Here is a 23,796-nt window from a genome sequence, read left to right on the forward strand (position 1 = left end):
TAAATTCAATTTTGATCAGTGATGGTGATAAATTTAATTGCTGAGCTCCAATTAACTGTACTCCTCTTATCCTGTTAAACACCTGATGTTAAGAAAAAGCAATATACTTTTCTTGTTCCCTTGACTGTCAGGATATTTGGACATTTTCCCTCTTCTCACTATGCAAGATTTTCATTTGTATCATTCCGTCCTATTCCTGTTTGGTGATGGACCTGTTAAAAGCAACGGTGTTATCACTTGACAGTGAACAAGAGAGAATGATTTCCTCGGCCCTCAAAAGTGCATGTGACTTTTAAAATAAATAATAAAATAAGGAATAAAAACAAGGGAAATTATTGACAAAAATGCTGATTATATTACTATTTTCTGTCCAAGATATCAATTAAGCCTGTTAGAACCTATGCAATAGATTTTTATTTTTATTATTTCTTTATTTAATCAAGACATAGGGTTGTCCAGCTCAATAAATGAGTCTGGATGTCTAAAAATATTAAAATGTAAAAAAACCCACATGTACTAAAATAAACACAGCAACTAAGAAAAACCACAATTATTAGCATAGCGAGGGGATGGACTCTCATACATTCCTTCAAATACATTTTGCATTATATTCTGTTAGATTATTATTTCCTATATTTTTTATTTTGTTTCATACATTTCAGCACTCTATAATAATATGCAAAAATTGACATTCAGGAAGAAGAATGGTAATATAAAAATTGGCACGGTTTTAAGATTTAGACATTTTTAGTATAAATTTGATTCAGTAATTGATCAGAAAAAAGTAAACAAGCCCCTAAAATATAGAAGACAGTAACAATGCTGTGTTTGTTTTTCATCAGAGAAATGATTTGATTTATTTCATCTCTTTATTTTTAGTATTTTATAGTAAGCTGTGCTCTTGACAGGCCTTGGATGTCTGCCAATGTTTGACTGGTGATTTCTTAGTCTTATCAGAGATTATGTGTAAAAATCTTAAAGAAAAACTATATCATTCCAACATAATAGAACTCACACATACAGACAGGCATCTCTCTGTTTCTCTCCGTCTCCCTCTCTCTCTCCCCTTCCCTCCCCCCTTCCCCTCAAATAATATGGAGGATAAAAAGCCTAGAAGACAGTAATCCAGAAAATAATTTATTTTATCCATTACCATAATGTTGGTGTTTGAAAGCATTACTGATAGAATGAAAGACAGGGGTACTATTTATTAGTTTTCAATTATGTTAATTTTTATAGCTCATTTTTATAATGAGATCTGAAGGTTAATCCATAAAATCAGGCTAAGGACCCTGTCGTCCCTGGAGGCTTGCCAGAAAAGTGCAATAACTTTATGAGGCAGAAGGATTATTGGTAGATAATTAGGCACATCACAATTTATACTGAGTTTCTCAGTTGTCTGTTTCACAAACATATCTGCACATACACATGCACAAACACAGAACAATCATACATATTCAGCACACCAAGATTCTATACATATAGCAACTGGATAATTAACAATTAGGTAATTTTAAGAAGACACTAAAGGGTTCTAGCCATATTTCCATATATGTTTCATTTGGCTGTTTAATACTTTATTATTTCCTATAGTTAGCTACCTTTAGTATCATTATAGATTATTTCTAGGTTTGTTAGGTGCCACCCAGCTGATTCTGGGTGGCTCATAATGCAAGGCAATATAAACATATCAATTTACATAAAACAATAAAAAGTTGGCCAATCTGATCAACATATAAAACAAATATCATGCACCCAGCAATTCCATCAGTCATCCTAACCCAGGCACTGGGACTAAAGCCAGGTCTTTAAGGCCTCCAAAACGCCATCAAAATGGAAGCCACACAAATTTCAGGGAAAGGCTGGCAACTCGACGGGCAGGCAACATGACATGATGTTTCCTAGGTCCCAAAAATGACACTGTTTAATTGAAGGGGTAGTGAATCCCCCCACTCTGTCCAAATCAGTGAGGCAGACACTGGAGATAGCCAATCCATCAAATAGCCAGGATCGTAGATTATGACAACACCAATAACGACATTGTAGACCAGTTGCAATAAAAATCAAGACTTACGTTTAAGAGGATCTATTAAATTAGATCTATTAATTGTTAAAACTGTAGTTTAAAAATTAAAAAAAATGATATAGTCTATATCAGTACTTCTCAACACAGTGTTTCTCATGCTGCCTGGAGAATTTTGGGAGTTGAAGTCTACCCATCTTAAAGTCGCCAGGGTTGAAAAACACTGGTCTATATATTTATGCCCAAAACTGTGAGATTATTTTGCTTGGTGATGAAGTATATGTCTATTTATTTATTTATTTTATTTTAATCCCATTTATATCCCGCCCTTCTCCGAAGACTCAGGGCGGCTTACAATTTAAGCACAAACCAATGTGCTTAGCAATAGCCTTCATTCTATGTATATGCCTGCTTATTAGGGCTTTCACACACACCCCAAGCGGCATTATTACAAAGTCAGCTTAATTGCCCCCAACAATCTGGGTCCTCATTTTACCTACCTCGGAAGGATGGAAGGCTGAGTCAACCTTGAGCCTGGTGGGATGCGAACCTGCACTAATTGCAGGCAGCTGGTGTTACTTAAGGAGGCATTAGCCCACTGCTCCACCAAGGCTCCTCAGTGTTATAGAAGATATATTCAAAACAAACAACCAATATCATCTGCATATCTCAAAGAGTGAGATAAGAGACATTTTGATGAGTACAAGAGTTATCAAAATGATGTGACACACAGATTACATGCCTTTGAATTCTATATAGAAAGAAACACATAAATCTTTGCAGAAATCTCTCAGTCTTAGAACAATTCTTCCAGTACTGAACTGTGACCAGAATAGTCTTCTTCCAACCCAGAATAGGTACACAAAAATGGTACCACAGCTATAAAGACATACTTTCAAAGAGCCATATAATCTGGACATACGATAATATGTAGTTACACATTCTGGCATTCTTTTATTTATGCTAATAATCAGAGGCCACTGTTTCAGAAAGGGGGGGGAATCAATCTAGAACTCACTTCTGTTCTAATGTGAAACTTATGCATATGATGGCACATTACCCTTACTGGCCTAATGATCTGTCAAATAATTATTGAATCTTTATCTGTATGTTTCTCTTAAACCCGGAAACCTTATGCAGGTTAGAAGATGGAAATTTCATTATGGTTTTTTTTAAAGCTTTATGTGGGTGGCAAATGAGAAACAGTCCTCTTGTGATCTTTTGGGCAAAATCTTTATTTCCAAATTTATATCTAATCATTAATCCATAAGGAGACATGTCCTCTTATTTTATAACTCACAGTAGGTATTTTCACACAACACATTGAACCTCTATAGGTTGTTAAAGAGCCACTCCTTGCCCCATCTTGTACAGCTACTTAATATAATTAGCAAATCCTTTTTGTTAAAACCATGCTGTATGAATGTGGAGAAACATTATAGTTAACATTAACCAGAAATATATCTTTTGTTGAATCTGTGTTTGTATTTTTCAAATATGTTTTGGTCTGAAAATAAGAATCAAATTACAGCTGCTAAACAATTTGTGCTTGGCCCTTCTGTTGTTGTTTTTAATAAGCATAAATATCTGGTTTAACATTTTTAAAACTACTCCCTGCCAGACAAACAAAACTTTCCTCTAAAAAGAAGCCTGTGTTGCCTCAATGTATGCATCTTTCTTTAAAGAAGCAACTACATATTTTAGAAAATTTAGTGAAGATGCTTTTGAACTCTTTCCCTATGCATACATACACAAACTACATTTCAGCTGTGTCTGCCTGTGAACCAAAACAATTGAACTTGTGCAAACATCTAGAGATAACTGAGAAAGTCCGCCAAAGCAACTATGCCAAAGGTTTCAGAGGATACAGCTGCATTAAAACACCAGAGCATTATGCTGTGCTCACATGAGTGTAGTTTATCTAACGTTACGTACCTCTTCCAAATGTTTTGAACAGTCAATTTTTTGGTTTTTTTGGGGTGGAATCTGGATGGGAGAATAGAGGGCGTGATTCTCAAATAATGCATTTTAGCTGCTTTTCAAAATTTATCAAGTAGCTTAGCAGTAAAAAAAAAAGTACTATCCAGCGTAAATATCAGACACCCCCAAAGATTGGTTTAAAAAAATCAAGACGAATCAGTTAAAAATAAACCAAATCCAAAGCTTTCCAGGATAATTCTTCTATCTCCTGAAAATTAAGTCCTCCAAAGTTCAGTGATGCTTACTTCCAGATAAAAGGATTTTAAATACAGCCTTAAAGCATACTATGAAATAAAAAATAGATAAGGAATACTGTAAACAAGATAATTTGATTGTTGGCTATTATCTTACAGATCTTAACAGCAGTTCCTCCTGTGATCATTTTAACAAATGCCCAGATACAGAAGAGTAGAGATGATTTTTCATATAACCTGGACTCAAATAATTTAAGTGTTTTAATTACCAAAAATTAAAATTTTGAATTGAGCTTTGATGTATGCCACAGTTACAGAATTGGTGTAATACAGTCTATCTATCTATTGTCAGCAAGAACTTTTTTATATCAGATGTCACGTTTCATACAGTTCGTGTTTGAAGGCATGTTCATGGAGATTGCATAATAATTCACCCTGGCTCTAAGTAAATTAGATCAATGCTTTTCTTCTTGAAATTTGGCTTCTCAAAATTACATTTTCAAGCTACTTTTCCAACAATAATTTTGCACAACAATAATTTTGAATAGGTATGTGATTGCATGGAAAAGTATTAAACTATTATGACAAGATTAAAATGGAGATTTGAGTATTATTTAAGGAGAAGATATTAAAGAATTGAGGGAAGAAATAAGCATAAGTTTGTCTAGTAACTTAGTTTACAGAGAATCCAGTGTTGAAGATGTTCCTGGTTTTGTTATCAGTTGCGCCCTTAAGAAAGTAGGAAAACTTGATGTAAATATTTATTTAGTGCAGCGCAAGAATTCACAAATTATCTCATTGCATCAAATCCAAGGTTGCACCAGCACACAACCACTCTGCAATGTCGAACACAAGGAAGAAGAGCAACAACCATTTAAGATCCCTGGCATGAGAACACGGACAATGACCAGGGTTATGGCTACAACACATGGAGCTATAAACAATTCACTTTTAACAACAGATACCCAGAGACAAATACATCCCAAAAACGGATGCGCGACAACTCAAAGAAATACGGCAGACCTCAACAAACAGATCTGAGCATGCTCCATGAGCAGAGTGCAGACACCAACAGTATAAACGGAATCTCCCCACCCCAGCATCTCCATCCTGATGACGTTGGCAGTTGGCCAACGAAAGCTTGATTTTTCAGCAATAAAAACTGTTTTAGTTTTTAATTCTATCCCAGTGTTCATTTGTTTGTTAATTTAGTGTTTGTTTCTAAAATTTGCTCGTGTATGTGACTTATAATCATTAGGTTATCCTACAAGCTATGGATTCCTTTTCTTAATTTTTATTTTGCAGTCCACTTACACTAGGGTGCCTATTAACTAAAAATACCCTTGCTATTTGCTCTATCAAGAGACTTAGACCAAGCCCAATCTAGAGATTCCAGCTGTTTCTCAATGTTCCAGTCTGTTTTCTCTTTAAAATATTGGAAGGAAGTATTATGGAACTGCCTGTCATAAGTAATTTGGCCCAAAGAGGTTATATGAAAGAAACAGTAAATCACATTTATAAATTGAAATAGCTGTATTTGTCTGCTGGCACTGCTCTAGGCCATGAAAGTGTATGCTGCAATAAACATCGTTAGCTTTTAAGGTGCCAGGGGACCCTGCTGTTTTTATTTTTAACATTCTTCTTGCCTAAATCTTTTTAGCTACTTCTTCTTAATGCCTACTGCTACCAGGATTTAGAAGATAGGAGTGTTTGTGAAGAATTTTATAGTTTTTAATTTGAAGGATTTAATAGAATTCCATTATTATTACAGGGAATTTTATTTTGAATTTCCTAACATTCAGGTTGGAGTCAAATAATATTATATATTATTTATTATATAATTACATTCCGTAAACCTTTATTTTTTAATACCAGCCTGGAACTTCAGAAGATTTGAAAAACTGAAATATGTTTAAGTGACTTGAATAGTTTGCTAAACTTTGGTACCCTTGATACTCCAATCCAAGATAACCTCTTTGCCTCTTAGCTGGGGAATGGCAGCTTTTTTGAAAGCAAAAAAAAGAGGAAGACATAAAATGTACAAGGGACAGATATGTTTTATAATGCCAATGCCAGTAGAAGTTAAATACTCTGAAATATGACACATGAAAATAGTTCACACAATATTAAGAAAAGGGAATAGCTTAAGAATTGTCAGAGATAACTAGATACGTATTAAACATTTTCACAGATGCTCTTGATTAATACACCATGTAGATTTTTTCTTTCTTTCTTCTTTCTTTCTTTCTTTCTTTCTTTCTTTCTTTCTTTCTTTCTTTCTTTCTTTCTTTCTTTCTTTCTTTCTTTCTTTCTTTCTTTCTTTCTTTCTTTCTTTCTTTCTTTCTTTCTTTCTTTCTTTCTTTCTTTCTTTCTTTCTCAGAACTACCTGCTGCTTGCTATATGGCTTTTCTATCTCTCTCTCTCTACCCCCCCCCCCCGTCCCCTTCCTTTTTCCCAAGTTCACTGGGTCTTATTCAAATAAGCTGGCCTGAAGCCAGAAGCTCATCATTTTAATGCAGTGTAAAATGTGAATATGCATAATTATATGCAAGCCATATGTGAGGGAGACAGCTCAGCTGTGAATTTCAGGAAACCGGGAGAAAGGGAGAGCGAACAGTCAGGGATTAGATGAGATGAGAGTGGAACAGAGTGCAAGTGTCATCCAAATGAAGGGTGTAATGAGCATGCTGCTGACACTCCTCCTTCCTCCTACTTCTCAATTGCTTTAACTCTAAACCAGAATATGCTGCAGATTAGAAGAAATTGCTGCAAGCAAGCAGTAGAGTTGCTAATGGAATTGCATTAATTTATCCCATTTAAACTTCAGCTTCGTTAATTAACTGTTTAGATCAAAACAACCCATAACTTTCAGTTTATATTCTTAAATATTTTAACATATTTAATTGCCCTCACTTAATGACAACCTGGTTCCAATTTTTTACATAAAAAAGAGGAAATCCATGCAATACAACGGCTATTAGAAAAAATAGCACAACAGATAATATTTCTTAAAACGTTTAATCTGGAAACATGTTATTGGTTGAACATTTCCAAAGGGTGAAATACCTATAGCATATACGTAATATAATCCTTGAAGCACCAAAACTGGGAATAAACTGAAAATTTTAAGATTTCTAATCCTACATATATTGGGAAGTAAGTCCCATTCGTCTCAGCGTGACTTACATCTGAATAGACATGAGTAATACTGTGCTATTAAACACTCAGAACAGAGAGCTGAAATACTTCATTCTGGGGCTTGTTTCTTTGCTAATCTTTAACTCTTACACCAAAGTCTATTTGCATGTTTTTAATGGTGTAATGAGCACTCAAAAGTTCTAATACTGCATATATAAGAATTTTTTTACTACTGTTGTATTTGAAATTCCCGTTTGTTTAATGATCTGAGCTGTTATGCATTTAGCTTATTCTTTTTCTTCCATTATTTCTAAGTCCCTAAATAGGCCATTATATTTCCCTTCAGGCTAGAGATGAAGATGGACATGCTGAAAATTTTCCCCAGCAACACTATGCTAAGGAAACTCCAAGACTTGCCTTCAAGAATAACTGCGAACTACTTGTAAGAATAATATACTTACAACAAGTCTAGTTTGTTACTTTAGCACAGTGAAAACAGTTTTTGAAAAAGCTTTTGTTCATGATTATATACATTATGAAGTATTATAGCTTTAAAAAAATACCATGTACCAGTTGGAAATGCTAAGTCTGCTATAGTCAAACAGGTCTGAATTCTCAATTTGCTTGCAAATCTTTTATTATAGAATAAAAATGTCCTTGTAATTGAATTGTAGTGCCATCTGAAGAATGTTTACTCAGAAGAAAGTTCCACTGAGTTCAATGGAGCTTACTTCCTAGTAAGTCTGCTTGGTATTGTAACACACACTTGTATCCCTTGAAAATCATTCAAAGAATTGATAGTAAAAGACCTTTAAAACAGAGAGGAAGGGAGAGAAATGATACCTAAATGACAGTCATTTTCTGTTCTCTGTCTCTCCCTTTTTAACTTTTAACACTGCCATTGTGTTTAGGTAACATTAAAATTACATTCAGCCACACTGACACATGGTCCTCCCTTTACACTTCAGTTATTCTCCCAATATATTGAAAAAATACACTAAATCACTCTTGTTTTCTTTGGTGGGGACTAAGCAAATTCAGCGAAGTGCTCAGGAGGAGCATAGAACGTTTACATGGCATAAGAGAGATTATAGCAGCTCAGCCGTGAAGAAAGATCCATTCGAAGGCAGGGTTAATTTGCTGTTCATTTTTGCACTTGCTGCATGCAAAATAAACAGTAAATATAAATGAATGTTATATTTCTGTACAACAAAATGATTAGTTTTTAATAGTTTTGATTAAAATGTAACAATCGTTGCTGCAGGCTTTAATATTTCTCGTTTAGTTAAAGCAAATAGAAAATGAATGATCATTTATTTAAAGGAAGATCCTGATGACTGTACAATTACTATTCTGTTGATGTTTTTGTTTCTCCCCCATTGCGTTGAACTATTTAAAGGATCCCTATATCAATAGTGAAATTTGAACAGTTTGACAAAACAACTATTTTGCTAGGGAGTGTAATTTTGTTTTATAATGGGAAAAAAGGAAGATAGCAGAAATATAGCATTTTATTGAGACTGGTAGATGTACGGTAAGGATTCCAGATTTGTTCCTTCCTCTGATTCATAGGATTTGGTTATAATGTTAATATTTTTAAAAATTGAAGGATATACAGTTGTAATCATGTTGAGCTATGCTTGACATAACAAAAGAATAAAATATAGTATTTAACTCAGCATTATATCTAGCTGAGTGCTAACTGATCTATCTTATGAAAGTAGTATCACAATATTCTATGATTTATAATCTTATTCTTGGAGCAGGCAAGAATGAGAAGGGGTGTCTTACCCAAAATTATCTTTTCATATCTTGAGTTTTATATCAGGAATATCCAAGTGATGTTTTGTGCTTTCAAACTGCAGCATTCTTGCTAAATGTAACATTCAGTTGACAAAGTGGGACTTAATTCTGAGTAAACATATATGGTATTGCACTGTTAACTTCTTCAGGATTATATCAATTACTGTATTTCTGTCCATTGGAAACACTTAATTCTGGTCCTATTGTTGTTACAGAATCTTCAAAGTATCCTTTCCTGATCATGCTGTTCTTTTTATCTGCCTTCTCAAATTACTAGTTTTGCAAATCTGTATTTTCAACAAATTTTGTTCACAGAATGCTTTTAAATTGCTTCTGTTAGGAATTAATCTTAAACATTATTTGTACACACAAGCATATTACTTAATAATTAAAATATAATTATTGACTTCCCTTCACTAAAACACTTTACCACAGCATCTGGTCATTTGAAAGGGTTTTTTAAAAAAATATATTAGTGCTTTAAATACAGTGAAACATTTGATGTTAGTATTCTTAGTATTTTCCTCTCAGAAAATTACAGGAATCACCCATGCTTGGGAAATGTTTTCCTACACACAGGAGAATTGTTTCAAATGAGGAAGTCAGAAATATAAAAATATTTTATATAAACATATGCTGTTAATTTTTTTCCTATCACTGGGTATAGATGATATATTTTAGTTGCCTTTTCCAGTTCTACCCATACCAAATTAGTCTGTATAGTTTTGTAATTAAAGTATTCTTAAAATATGGATTTGGGTCTCTGTCATCCTCCTATTTAAATCAGTAGAAAACTTTTGTCAATTTCAGTGTGAGCCCTACTGTCTACAAAATGATTACAAAAAAGATAAATTGGGTGATTCTGAGAACTTACTTTAAGAACACTAAAGCCTTGTATTTTCCTGAAACTCTGAAATATTTCATATTCTCACTGAAAGGAGACATGCACTAGAAAAGACTTCATGCATAACAGAATGCAAGAATGAATCCAGTATGCAAGCACTGCATAAAAGCATCAGATAAATAATTTATTTGATTCTTGAAGCACCGCATGAAAAATATGAATCTAAAAATAGCTGTCACCTAAAAAATAATTTTATTTACTTACTTATTTACTTATTCATTCATTCCCTCTTTCATTCACTCATTCAATTGCTATAGCCACCTAACTCAAACAAGTGACTCTGGGTGGCTTACAATTCTAAAATTATAAAACAATTAAAACAATTTTAAAAAGCATTAAAACAATAAAAGCACCCACAAAAAGCAACAGCAGCTATGATGATTAATCAACTAGTAGTAAAGTAACGGGGCCGTTAACACATTTTGAACCCCAGATTGGGTGGGTAGAAACTCTTGAGAAAAGTTAGTACCTCACGTGTCTCAGTCCTGAGCCATGTAGGGCTTTAAAGGTGATAACCAACAACTTGAATTGCATCCAGAAACATACCGGCAGCCAGTGCAGCTCACAAAGTAATGATGTTACATGTGCTGTGTAACTGGCACCATTTATTACCTGTGCAGCTACATTTTTCATCGGTTGAAGTTTCTGAATGCTATTCAAGGGGGACCCCATGTAGAATGCATTGCAGTAATTTAAGTAGGAAGTTACAAGGGCATGGGTGACGGTGAGCAGGTATCCCAGTCTGTGAGTGAGCGCAACTGGCACATTACCCAAAGGTGTGGAAGGATTCCCCTAGCCACAGGTGCCACCTACTCTTCAAGCAGGAGTCTAGAAGGACCTCCAAACCGCACACCGAATCTATCTGGAATAGTGCTACCCCATCCATAAATTTTGATTTATGAAGGGATTGTCTCTTGTAATTAGCATGCTTGTGTATGTATGTATGTGCATGTGTACATACATACATACAGACAGACAGAGATAGATAGATATACTTACTGTAGATATCCAGAAAAAATAACTACGCTTTCACTGTTGTACTTCCTAAAAATGTTTGATGTAAGAATGCTAGTTCTAGTTATGTTTTTTAAAAAAATAAAATAAAATACATGACTAATTATAGGTTTGAATGCAGATCCATTCAAGCACAGGTGCAGAGCCAATGTGGAATGTATCCAATCTATTTTGGAAATATACTTTAGTTACTTCCCATAGTCTGCTAATTTACAGTGTCTAATAACCTAACGAGCATGGCCAATGGTGAAAGGTGCAGAGTTAAAAATTTCTTTCTGTACATACTTTCATCTTTGTTAGCAATGTCATTTTGGATGATTGGAAATGTAAGAATAATGTTGAGGGACAGCTTAAGACTTCAAATGAAGGAGAGATTAAAAAAAACAAAACTTTTACAACTACTAGGAAATCCTTGGTGTTTTTTTAAATGCACTGCAGGGTACGTTTTATAGTAGTCTGTCATAGAAAATTGGACATTCAGACTCAAAAGTGCTTTCTTAGCTTCAGGCTTTTAAGGCTACTTTCCAGCATGGATTTCTACAGCAAGTGCAGCCTCTTTAGTTTGGAAAATGTTTCTGCTCTAAGGATGCTGCCAGGATAGATAGAAGAATCAAGCACTGATGGAAGTTGTTTGTTAGCAAGGTCCCAAAAGAACATGAATAGATGGCTAGAATATTAATATTCTGGACCACAAACATGCATTAAAATTAATTCCTAAGTACTTGTACAGATTTCTAAACTTGTAAACTTACCAGTAGGAAACATATGTTTGTAAAGTTTTATTTCCGAACAGAATATATTTTGTGTTACATAGAACTGTACAACTTTTTTTTAGAAAAGCTTGATATAATTAGGAGACAGAATAAGCTGCTGTTGAACAAATTCCCATCATGAATATGGCTGGGCTATTTATTAGGAAATCCATAGAAATTACAGTTTGGCTGATGAAAATAGCCACAAAGAAATTCCACTATGCAGTTATGAGACTACTTTACAATATTGATTTCCCACTATAAATCCAAAATGAGTTATATGCTATAATATTTAATACAGAACATAAGAAACCAGATATTATAGTTGGCAGTTAAAATGCCTGAATCACTGAGGATTTAGAAATATCTTTATGAATTACCAGTGAAGTCGGTCATTTGGAAAATTGGGTTTCCTGATGGTTAGTGTCACATGATAAAAATAGCAAATGAGCATGTAACAGAAATATTTCATAGCAAAGATTAAGACAATCCTTGTGACTTGATTCATTGGTAAATGTATTTTATGGATCCTGTACTAAGAACATTGTTTTCTGTTATTTATCAGCTGATCTAAATCTTTAATAGTGGGGTAAAATATAAAAAAGGGGCATTATTTGCAGGCAAAGAGAGTGCTAAATCTGGTGAGCATGGTTATAACTAAGCAGTGGTATCAATCCAGTTGTTTTATTTTATTTTATTTTATTTTAATTCCATTTATATCCCGCCCTTCTCCGAAGACTCAGGGCGGCTTACAAGCTTAGCAGTAGCCTTCATTCTATGTATATGCCTGCTTATTAGGGCTTTCACACACACACCCCAAGCGGCATTATTACAAAGTCAGCTTAATTGCCCCCAACAATCTGGGTCCTCATTTTACCTACCTCGGAAGGATGGAAGGCTGAGTCAACCTTGAGCCTGGTGGGATGCGAACCTGCACTAATTGCAGGCAGCTGGTGTTACTTAAGGAGGCATTAGCCCACTGCTCCACCAAGGTTTTATGAGAAAAAAGAGAAGGAAACCAAAGAGGAAAACAGTGAAAAATAGTGTGGACAAAATAAAAGCTACTATAAAAATATTTCTGAGCAGTTGTGGAAAATTGCAATCATTTTGGTACATATTTAATAATATAATACATGCAAACTGCTTCATCCAAGGATATTCAAGTGAAATATTCAAGTGAAACATTCAAGTGAAATATTCAAGTGAAACAAAGTCAATGGGGATGCCAGATTCACAGAACGACCTTGTTACAAACTTAACAACTGCAGCGATTCACTTAATAACTGTGACAAGAAAGGTTGTAAAATGAGGCAAAATTCCCTTAACAAATGTCTCACTTAGCTAGATAAATTTTGGCCTCAATTGAGGTCGTAAATCGAGGACTAACTGTAGACTGTTACATTCGGGCAGAACCTCCAAATTAATCTGGATGGCCAATTCTTCGCTTTTCACTGAGAACTTGTCCCTTCAGCCCAGATTCATGAAGGATAAAGAAAGATGCACTTGATTCTAACACCAGCACGACCGAACTGGTGCTTATCGTGAAAGAGAAGTGGTAGCTGGGCAATCAGGCAACCTCACATATTAAGAAGGGTTGAATTCCCTTTTTGAGCCAAGGGAATCAAATATGTAGATATAAAAAAGATTTTACTAAAAAAGACAAAACAGCAGCAAGCAACTATCACAGACAGAATATTCCAAATAAAATAAGTTCAGCTAGTCTACCTAATTACTAGATTACCTGTGAATAAGATTTTTTAATTTGAAAACCTGTTCGGAGAGAGAATGATTGGAAAGAGAATTGTGTGCATTGCTGTGTGGTTTTTAAACAAGACACCTGCTTGCTCGTTTTCTTCCTACTTTTTGAACATTAGACTATTTTATGAAATTCATAAAGTATGCAAAAAGTAGCCTCATTGAGGCAGACAAAATGTATTCCACATTCATGCAAAATGCTTCTTATCTAATTTTCAGGAAAAAAATATCTGGCTGTTTGGATCCAAGCATAATCAAATATGGACTTTAAAAAAAGTGGGTATAATAAACTCAAAACAATAGGGTCTCATGGCAGGAGAAGCTAATGGGAACGGGAGCTGAAAATGTGTAGTCTTTCACAAAGAAGGAGATAGTAAAAATACAGTTGCAAGAAAAATATACTATTGTAAAAGCACAGCTGCCAAATGGCAATGAGAAAGAAAAGGATAACAGAAGAAGCCAATGCTATACAGAAGGCGTTAAAAAATACCTAAAAGCAGGAGGCATATAGAAAATGGGAAAGAGGACTGGGTTACAAAGTAGAATGTGGAGAGATAACCTGGAATTTTACAGGTGGTGCCAGAAACGCAGGATTCTGACCCCTCTGCATAAATTCCTATCCAGCATTCTATTGGGTTGAAAAGAGTGCAAATGTCTTCTTTTATGTTAAAAAAGAAAAGAAAAGAAAATTTACAGGTAATTGAGGAAAGGCAGACCTGTTCAGCCTTTATTTTGGTTCAGGCTTCTCCAACAAAAAATACACATTCAATCAGGCAAGTATGAAGAGCCACAACTGAATCTCAAAACTTATAGAAATACTGTCAGCATACCTATTTATTTTGGATTAATTTAAAACTTAAGAGCCAGAAGAGTGATATCAAGAGTTAGTAAAAAAAATGCTGACTGGAAAATTCTAGAGAACATCATAAAGATAAAATACATAATTTTGATATGATAAGATAAAGATAAAGATAAAAAACTAATTACTTTGAAACCATGGCAGTAATTTACCAGAATTTAGCCTGGTGATTTTCTTAATTGACTGTGGGAATGTTGTAAAGATATTATATCTTGACTTCAGCAAAATATACCATGACAGATTCATTTGCAGGCTCAGTAATGTTCACTGGATGGCATGACAGTTAAACGGCTACAAAACTGTCTAGAAAACAAAAATTCAAAGCATGCTTATCACTAGGGCATTAAATTGAAAAGAGGTTACAGGTGGCTTAACCCTAGATTCCCTATTGTTTATTAATGAATTATAAAAAAAGGAACAAACGATCAAATATATTTATTTATTCTTCAGTTTTTAAAGTCTTCCTGAAGCAAAATTTTTGGGTGGATTACAACAAATTTGCTGATGACAAAAATGGGTACAATAACTAACAATTTAGAAAAAAATATATTCAAATTATAGTTCAAATTGGTTTGGAAGTATGACAAACTATTTCTAATATTTCCAATCCTGCCTGGTTTGTAACATTCCTAGTTTGTAAGTTTACATAATTAATTACATGACTTATGTTCCTTTATTTCTGTTCTACACTTAGTTTTTAACTTTGATGATAATAATAATAAGAACAAGAATACTGTCCCCAAATCTGATACTAATAGATGGCAGCCATAACTCCAGAACCTCTGAAAGTCCCAGATGATGCAATGGTTGACATATTTAGTTCTGAGATTCTGAAATTCTTTCTGTACATACGTTATGTATACTTATAGGTCAGTGAAAGTGCTCTTTCTCATTTATTTGGCACCAATGATGGTTAAATTGATAATGATTAAGGAATGGAGAGGGCATTTTCAGCAGCCTAACTCCTCCATAATGATCTATCAGGCCTTATTTTTGCAGCCAATTAAAAAGCTGAAGATCCTTTCCCTTTGTTTTTATTTTCTGTATTTTTAAATTGTATTTTAGATTGATGGTTTTTATTTGCTGTTATACCATTTTTGGAGGCTGATTGTCTATTACTGAAGCAATGTAGTATTGCAACTGATATATTGTTATTGTTTTTAATTAAGTAAGCAGCTTTGAGAGGACCTAAAGATAGTCCAACAATACTTTAAAATACATATACGATACAAATTATCATACTACTCCCTCTTAAGGTAAACAGGAAATATGCCTATTGCTTTTATGTAAAACATTGAAAAAGATAAATAGCAGTAAACAAAAAAAGTAAAAAGTAAAAGAAAACTAAATGAGTCTAGTTCACACCAATGCCATACTTCCTTTCTATTCTTGCAAACCATCCTTATAGCCATACATGCTTCAGACATTTGTTCCTTAAATTTATTTTTAAAGCACTCATCCTAATTCCATCTTATGGACTTGGAACTTTCTTAGTCTTCCCTTCCTCATGACCCATCCAGACTTCCTCCATGTATTTCTTCTTCAATTCAACCCTCATTCATTTTCTCTATACTGTATGAGCAAACCATCTCAACATACTTCCTCACTAATCACTATTATATTCAGTCCATACAATCCATGCTTGTTCATTAACCATTCATTCTTGATCCTATGTTTTCTTGCTTTACTTCTCACGGGCCTCGTTCCCACTATATGCTCCAGATAAACCCACTCTTTCTTCTGTATAACAAAATGGGTAGAAGCAAATTCTTATAAATAATACTTTGAAATTCTTTTGACCTTAATTCCTTGCAACAGATAACATGCTCTGCTTTGGCATCTTTCAGTCGTATATGCAACATTTTTCTGTCCATTTTGTCATAGTTAATAAATATTCTGTTAAGCTATACTGTACAAATTGTTATACTTTAGTTTTTCACTTGGATCATAATCATAATTTGTAGCTCTGTTCTTTTATTTTCTCAAAGGATTAATTGCTTCAAGGATTCTCAGCTCCCTAACTCTTCCTGGCTCCAGCCCATCTTCATTCTTTACAATCTGGTACTTTGCATTGGATTTCTTAACTTTTGGGACTGCCTCTCTTAGAGTAGCCTTCCTACTTCAGATCAACTAGATTGGCAGGGCAGTGCTGAACCCTTTTTAATTGATATGTATCAAAGCTTTGTGAAAGTCTGTGCTACTCTGAGTTTTCCAACATTGGCCCACTAATCTCTGGTAGATACTTTCCAGTTTGCAGCCTTTTATCACTTCTTGCTTATGGAGGCTAAAAAAAAATCCAACATGTTTGTACTATAGACCAGGGGTCCCCAACCCCCGGTCAGTGGACCAGTACCAGGCCATGGCACGCCAGCAACTGGTCTGCACAAACAAGCCAAGCCCCATCCGCAGGATGCAGGCAGCACACAAACCACGCACCCTCTGGTCCGCGGAAAAACCTCTCTCCACGGAACCGGTCCCTGTTGCCAAAAGGTTGGGGATCTCTGCTATAGACCATGGAGAAAGATTAAGAAATATAAATAAGCAGCAGTTTTTAATTCAAATCTTTTTTTTCCTTTCTGGCAAAAACAGCTGTTCTATGATACTAGTACAAATACATTTAGGTATATACATGTAGGTAAGGTAAATATACCAGTACCAAAATGCCTTATAGCTCCTGGGAATAATAATAATAATAATAAGAATAATAATAAGAATAAGAAGAAGAAGAAGAAGAAGAAGAAGAAGAAAAAGAAAAAGAAAAAGAAAAAGAAAAAGAAAAAGAAAAAGAAAAAGAAAAAGAAGAAGAAGAAGAAGAAGAAGAAGAAGAAGAAGAAGAAGAAGAAGAAGAAGAAGAAGAAGAAGAAGAAGAAGAAGGCACTAGCAAAGGATGACGGTTACAAATACCTAGGCATATTGGAAGCAGATAAGTCAAAGAGTCAACACAAAAGGAATACATCAGAAGAGTCCGCAAAATACTAAAATCAAAGCTGAATGGTAGAAATATAATTAAAGCCATTAATACATGGGCAGTCACAATGATACGCTACCAAGCTGGAATTATCAACTGGACATTGGCCGAATTGGAACACCTAGACCGGAAAACGTGTAAACTTTTGAACATGCACCATGCTCTACATCGACGAAGTGACATCAACAGATTGTACCTGCCAAGAAGAATAGGGGGCAGAGGGCTACTGCAAATCCACCAAACTGTAGAAGAAGAAAAACGAAGTTTGAATGACTATGTGAATCAAAGTACAGAAAAATTGCTGCAGACTGTGAAAACAGGGAGCATTATCAAAATAACAGAAACAAAGGCAGAATATAAGGAAAAACAGCTGGATGCATGGACAACATTTGAAAAAAATTGAAGGAAAATGTGTTAACAACTTTACGTGCGCATGGCTTCAGATAGGAACCATCAAGAAAGAAACGGAAAGCTTAATACTGGCAGCTCAAGAACAAGCACTACAAATTAATGCCATGAAAGCAAAGATACAAAAATCTACTGACAATCCAAATTGCCGACTTTGCAACAACAAAGTTGAAACTGTTTCACATTTAATATGTGAGTGCAGCAAAATCGTGCAAACTGATTACAAAGCTAGACATGACCGAGTTGCTAAACTAATCTACTGGGCATTGTGTAAAAAATACAACTTGCCTGTGTCTGAAAAGTCGTGGGAACATAGGGTGGAAAAAGTTGTTGAGAGGGTGAAGATCTTGTGGGACTTCCGAATACAGACAGATCGCCATTTGGAACACAACACACCAGATATCACAGTTGTAGAGAACTGAAGAGTACAGTTGATGGATATTGCTGTACCAGGAGATGTCAGAGTCGAAGAAAAAGAACTGGAAAAATTACAAAATACTGTGACCTGGCCATCGAAATTGCGTGATTATGGATGAAACATGTAACAGTGATACCCATTGTCATTGGGGCACTGGGAACTATGTCCAAAAACTTTGCAAAACACATTAAGAAACTGCAGCTTCCTGCAATAACTCCAGCAAAGCTACAAAAAACTGCGCTACTCGGAACATCTTACATTTTAAGGAGATACCTGGTTGATACCTAAGATGCTGGCAGCAACCCGTGTCAACCATTAGTACCAGTCAATTTGAGTGTGCAGTTGACTGAGTTTCATGTTTTATCCAATATCTGTCTATATTCTCCTTTCAATTAGTCAATTATAAACCAATAGAATATAATTATACATTAGGTACGTTATTGGATGTCAAGAGTATTCTTGTCTCAAGTGGCTCACAAATACATTAATACAACACTCCTGTAATTACTTTATTAGATCAGTGAATTATTTATGTTTTCATTCTCTTACTCATTTTACTAAATGAAGACAAGCAGTGATCTTTAACTTTAATCAATTGTAGCAATTAAGGAAAAGAGGGGAAAGGATCTTCTCAAACTTTCATTCTATATCTATTGTTTGGCATTTAATGTTAAAATACATCCAAATCTGTATTTCTAAAAAAAAAATCAATATATAAAGGAAGCCATGGGCAATCTGAATGGAGTTATACATGCTCTTTTGACTCTTCATCATTCTTTTTTCCAGGTGAAACAAACAGATAGATATAAAAACCTTATCAAATCACATCCATTTCAAATCAAATCAAACTGGAACTGATCTCCATACAGTGACATCTTAAGGTTTGCATATCAACTAAGTGAATTTGTTGATGTGTTATAAAGAACACTTGTGTCTTAAGAAAACATTCAGTTGTGCTTTCTTATTAAGACTTAATGAAGGAAGCTACAGAGTCTTAATTCACATTGTGAAATCTATTATATTCCAAACTCAATTACCAATTGATAATTTAAAGATATAGAGGCTGAAATTAGACTGTTTGACTGGCCTTTGATGGCTGCAGAGGACAGCCACATAAATAAGTCTTTTTGGATTTTTTAATCCTATTATAGCTGTTTTGAATTTCAAGCCCCAACCCAGAAATTGGGGTCAAGGGGAATCCAAAATATCAAAGTGCCTGCAAAAAAAAAACAGTTTGTTTGGGGGGGGGGAAATCAGTACACTCCAATTGTATTTCTGAGCAAATTTTATATTTTCTCATCCCTTTGGACCCAATGTTAACTTATTAGAAGTAATAAATAATACTTCTGATAAATCTGTAATAGGAAAATGAAAGGAAAGCTGAAGAAAACTAGAGAGCTACAGCCTCCCCCCCATCACAGCTATACAGTAACTCCACCAGCTGCACATCTCAATTTTTCTCTCTTCTGCACAATGAAAAGTATAGACACAATGTTCTCTAGGTTATCTTGGCCAAGAGACAAATATATTAGCATGCGACCAGCGAGCTCCATTCCTTTATACTACTGGGTTTTTTTAATTTCTTGCCAGGAAAAGGAACTATGTTATATAATGTATGTCTAATTGGTCATTATTCTGCCTGCCTTGCACTATCAGAGCTTTTCTTAATATAAGATGAGTTGCAATGGCCAAGATCAGAGGTCTGTCCAACATATTATTTGCAGAACAGCTTTTCTTTTAAACATGCAAGAGTGCAAGAATAGGAAATAAGAAGACTGAAACAGGGATAGTTTTTGTGCTACAGAATGGTGAGATCTACGATGGTTGAAAGAGAGGGGAATAATTAGATGCCAAAAGGCATAAATGTAAGACAAACTGCAGCCAATAAACCTAACTTGGACTAAATCAGCTTTTATAAATTCACATTTGATACACAGAATAATGAAGAGTATTAGCTAGTATTGCCACAGAAAAGAATGCTTGTATGTTTAAGAGTATTAGCTGAATCTTTAAGGCAAAAATTAGAGCTAGTGTATCACTGTTGCCAAAAATAAATTCCTGACTAGGGACACAATGATTCTTTTACTTCCGTATGTGACTACAGTAACCTATAATCTGTCATCCACAATTAGCCCTCCCTGCATGTATTTTACACACTTGTACCCAATATATCTTATTTGGCTAGGCAAAATATTATCCTAATATTTGTTCATTGCATACTGTCTGTTTATTATTTATATATTTATATTTATTTATTACCATTCTGGGGGAATTCAAGACAGCTAACATAAAAAAATCCACTTGAAATCCACTTGAAAATGATACTTGAAGTCAATGAATTAAAAAGGCCTGGTGACTATTATCTGTTTTCCTAAAATGCAAGACAGTGGGGATCAAGTGCAGTTGCTTAGGCTTGTTCTATATCTGGAGAGCAGTGTAGATTACCCTAAACAACAATGTTTCTGAAACCCGGGATCTTCTTTTACATGGCCTGGCCGCTTATAGAAGCCAGATAAGTTCCTAACAAGAGAAAGAACGATGCTTCTTAAACCATGAGCTCTAAGCCATTTAGAGCACTGAAGTTAGAACTAACACTTTGAATTACATCTTAGATGTATGACTGTTGTTGCTTTAAAGGTTTGAAATTCTCCATAAAGCCCTTAAACAATGATTTCAGTTCTTAGACATTTAGTTGGGGCCTTTCTCAATGTTCAGAGCTGCAGGATCCACCAAAACAATACACCACTTTTTCCCCCCTGTTTCCTGATACTGCATTTCTTCTATCAAAAAAATAAAAGGGAATAATGCCACTAAGATAATATATAAACCTGAAGGAGATTGGACAATTGATTTATAAGAAGTTTTAATCAAGAAGAAATTCTTACTTTTATCTAGTCCCTGTATGGCCAAAAATATAGTTAAACTGAAAACAAATCATCAAAAAGATCTATTCATTTTCTTAATGACAGTACACGTTGTTCTCGACTTATGACCACAAATGAGCCCAAAATTTCTGTTGCTAAGTGAGACATTTGTTAAGTGAATCATTGCAGTTGTTAGTAATATGGTTGTTAACTGAATCTGGCTTCCCCATTGATTTTGCTTCTCAGAAGGTCACATCATCCCAGGACATCATAAAAATAAGAGACAATTGCCAAGTGTCCAAATTTTGATCTCATGACCATGGGGATGCTGAAACAATCATAAGTATGAAAAAAGGTATCATACGCCACATTTTTCAGTGCTGTTGTAACTTTGAACAGTCACTAAAGGAACTGTTGTAAGTCGAGGACTACCTGTATATATAAAGGAAAGGCTGACACACTGAATAACATTCCCTGAAACTTCTGAAAAAGAGGGGCTATTCCTCCAATCACCCTGTCAACAAAAGTGCGTATAGTCAAGGCTATGGTCTTCCCAGTTGCAATGTATGGCAGTGAAAGTTAGACCATAAGAAAGGCTGAGCGCCAAATTGAAGCCTTTGAGCTCTGGTGCTGGAGAAGACTCCTGCGAGTCCCTTGGACTGCAAGGCGATCAAACCGGTCAGTCCTAGAGGAGATCAATCCTGACTGCTCTTTAGAAGGCCAGATCCTGAAGCTAAAACTCAAATACTTTGGCCACCTAATGAGAAGGAAGGACTCACTGGAGAAGAGCCTAATGCTGGGAAAGATTGAGGGCAATAGAAGAAGGGGACGACAGAGAATGAGGTGGCTGGATGGAGTCACTGAAGCAGTAGGCGTGAGCTTAAATGGACTCCAGAAGATGGTAGAGGACAGGAAGGCCTGGAGGAACGTTGTCCATAGGGTCGTGATGGGTCAGACACGACTTCGCAGCTAACAACAACAACATTCCTCCAAAACCCTAAAAAAAAATAGTTAAAACATAAAAGACATGTGACTCAGTAGATCAGGCATGTCGAACTCGCAATGTCACATGACATATACGACGTATCGTGATTTTTCCCCCATTGCTGGCAATGGGGTGCGCGTGGTTTCGTCGTGATGCATCCGACCTGCAGGCCGGCATTTTGACACGTCTGCAGTAGATGGTTAAAGACTAAGACAGCAGAAGATATGCATAAACTATGTGGAGAAATGGAAGAAGATAAAAGTAATACTAATTTAGTTATTGCAATTAGTTCTGGGAACTTAGTTGTTAAGCGAATTGGTCACTAAGTGAAAATCAAATGACCGTGACTTCAGTTTTCCTTTGCTATTTCCTTCAGCTAATTTGGGGTTCTTTCTCTTTCTCTGAAGACATCTTGATATGGGGTAAATAAGCAAGTGAATATAAGAGCAGAGAGATGCTTCAAAGGTCATAAATGAGAGGTCTGGTTAGTGTTTTTTTTTATTGAAAAGTTTTAAAATACATTTTATCTTTAACAATCCCCCCCTCCCCCTCCCCTACCTATCCCTCCCTACCCCTCCCTACCCCTTTTAAATGGGGCAGTCACTAAGCATGGACAACCTGTGTATAATTGTTGGTATTAAACTGTTGAAAGTGTATGTTTACATAGCAGGCGAGAGGGCCATTCCATACTGCTGAGTATTCTTCCATTCTTGGCTTACATGTTGTCATGGAATCTTCTCTTCTCAGTGCTGATCCCAATCCTGCCTCTGTTCTCACTCTCTGCCAGTCCCCTGACTTCCCCCATGATAATGGCTAGCCAAACTACAGATTTTACCCACTGTCATTGAACAGCATGAGAACTTTCTTATTTTGGGGCTGGGGATGTTAATAAGGCAATATTATTGGAACACAGCAAAGGAAAGGGGTGCCACCTGGACCATATTTACGCTGTGATGAGAGAAAGGCCAATGAAGAAAGGCCAAAGGTATCATGGTGAGAATTCATGCATGTTTATTCAGGTCTGATATGGTGATGTTTTGAAAGAAACGTGGGCATCTGGGAAGAATACAAATAGTCCTCACTTAACAACTGGTCAGCAACTATTTAAAGTTTTGACCTTCCATGTGGTCATGTAATCACATTTTGGGGGCTTGGCAACTAGTTCATCTTTAAGTCCATTTGTAATGTCACATCAAATGACCATAATTTTCTATATTTTTTGCTGGTTTCTGGTGCTTTCTTTCACTTTCTGGCAAAAAAAAAGCCCATTGAATGACTGCCACAAAAAGTCATAAAATTGGCCGTGGCCTCATGGTGACCCACTTAATGATCACAACTACTTATGACTATAATTCTGAGCTCAGTTATGGTCCTAAATCAAGAACTACCTATATGCAATTATGCTGAGGCATAAAGAGGCAGTGAAAGTTATATTATATCATTGTATCCTGTTGGCAGCTTCTTAATTCAAACATGTTGATACCATGCAAACTCAAGAAGAGATGTGGCTTTTTAAAAGAAGCTGATAACAGGTGCAGCAGACTGTTTTTTCACTTTTAATCTGAATAACTGCACATCCCTATTGGTATTGATACTTACAATTGGTTCTCAAGATTCCAGCCCTCCCGTGGTCAGGTGATCATGATCTGGACACTTGGTCACCAGTTTGCACTTAGGAGGAATGCAAAATCCTATAGTCATGTGATTGCCACTTGTGACATTCTGTGCCAG

The 23,796-nt window shown here is 35.4% G+C and overlaps 1 protein-coding gene across 1 annotated transcript in view; it reads left to right on the top strand.

Moving 5' to 3' along the window:
• SOBP (sine oculis binding protein homolog) overlaps positions 1 to 23,796 on the top strand; it is a gene marked incomplete at its 3' end in the record, with an annotated part of 163,819 nt that overhangs the window by 104,314 nt on the left and 35,709 nt on the right. Inside the window, exon 5 of the mRNA XM_081329155.1 lies at positions 7,682 to 7,777. Within this exon, the coding sequence (XP_081185281.1) occupies positions 7,682 to 7,777 (96 nt within the window). The remainder of the gene's footprint in view (positions 1 to 7,681; positions 7,778 to 23,796) is intronic.

Source organism: Vipera berus, assembly GCF_964194415.1.
Source record: "Vipera berus genome assembly, chromosome: 1".
Classification (NCBI taxonomy): domain Eukaryota; kingdom Metazoa; phylum Chordata; class Lepidosauria; order Squamata; family Viperidae; genus Vipera; species Vipera berus.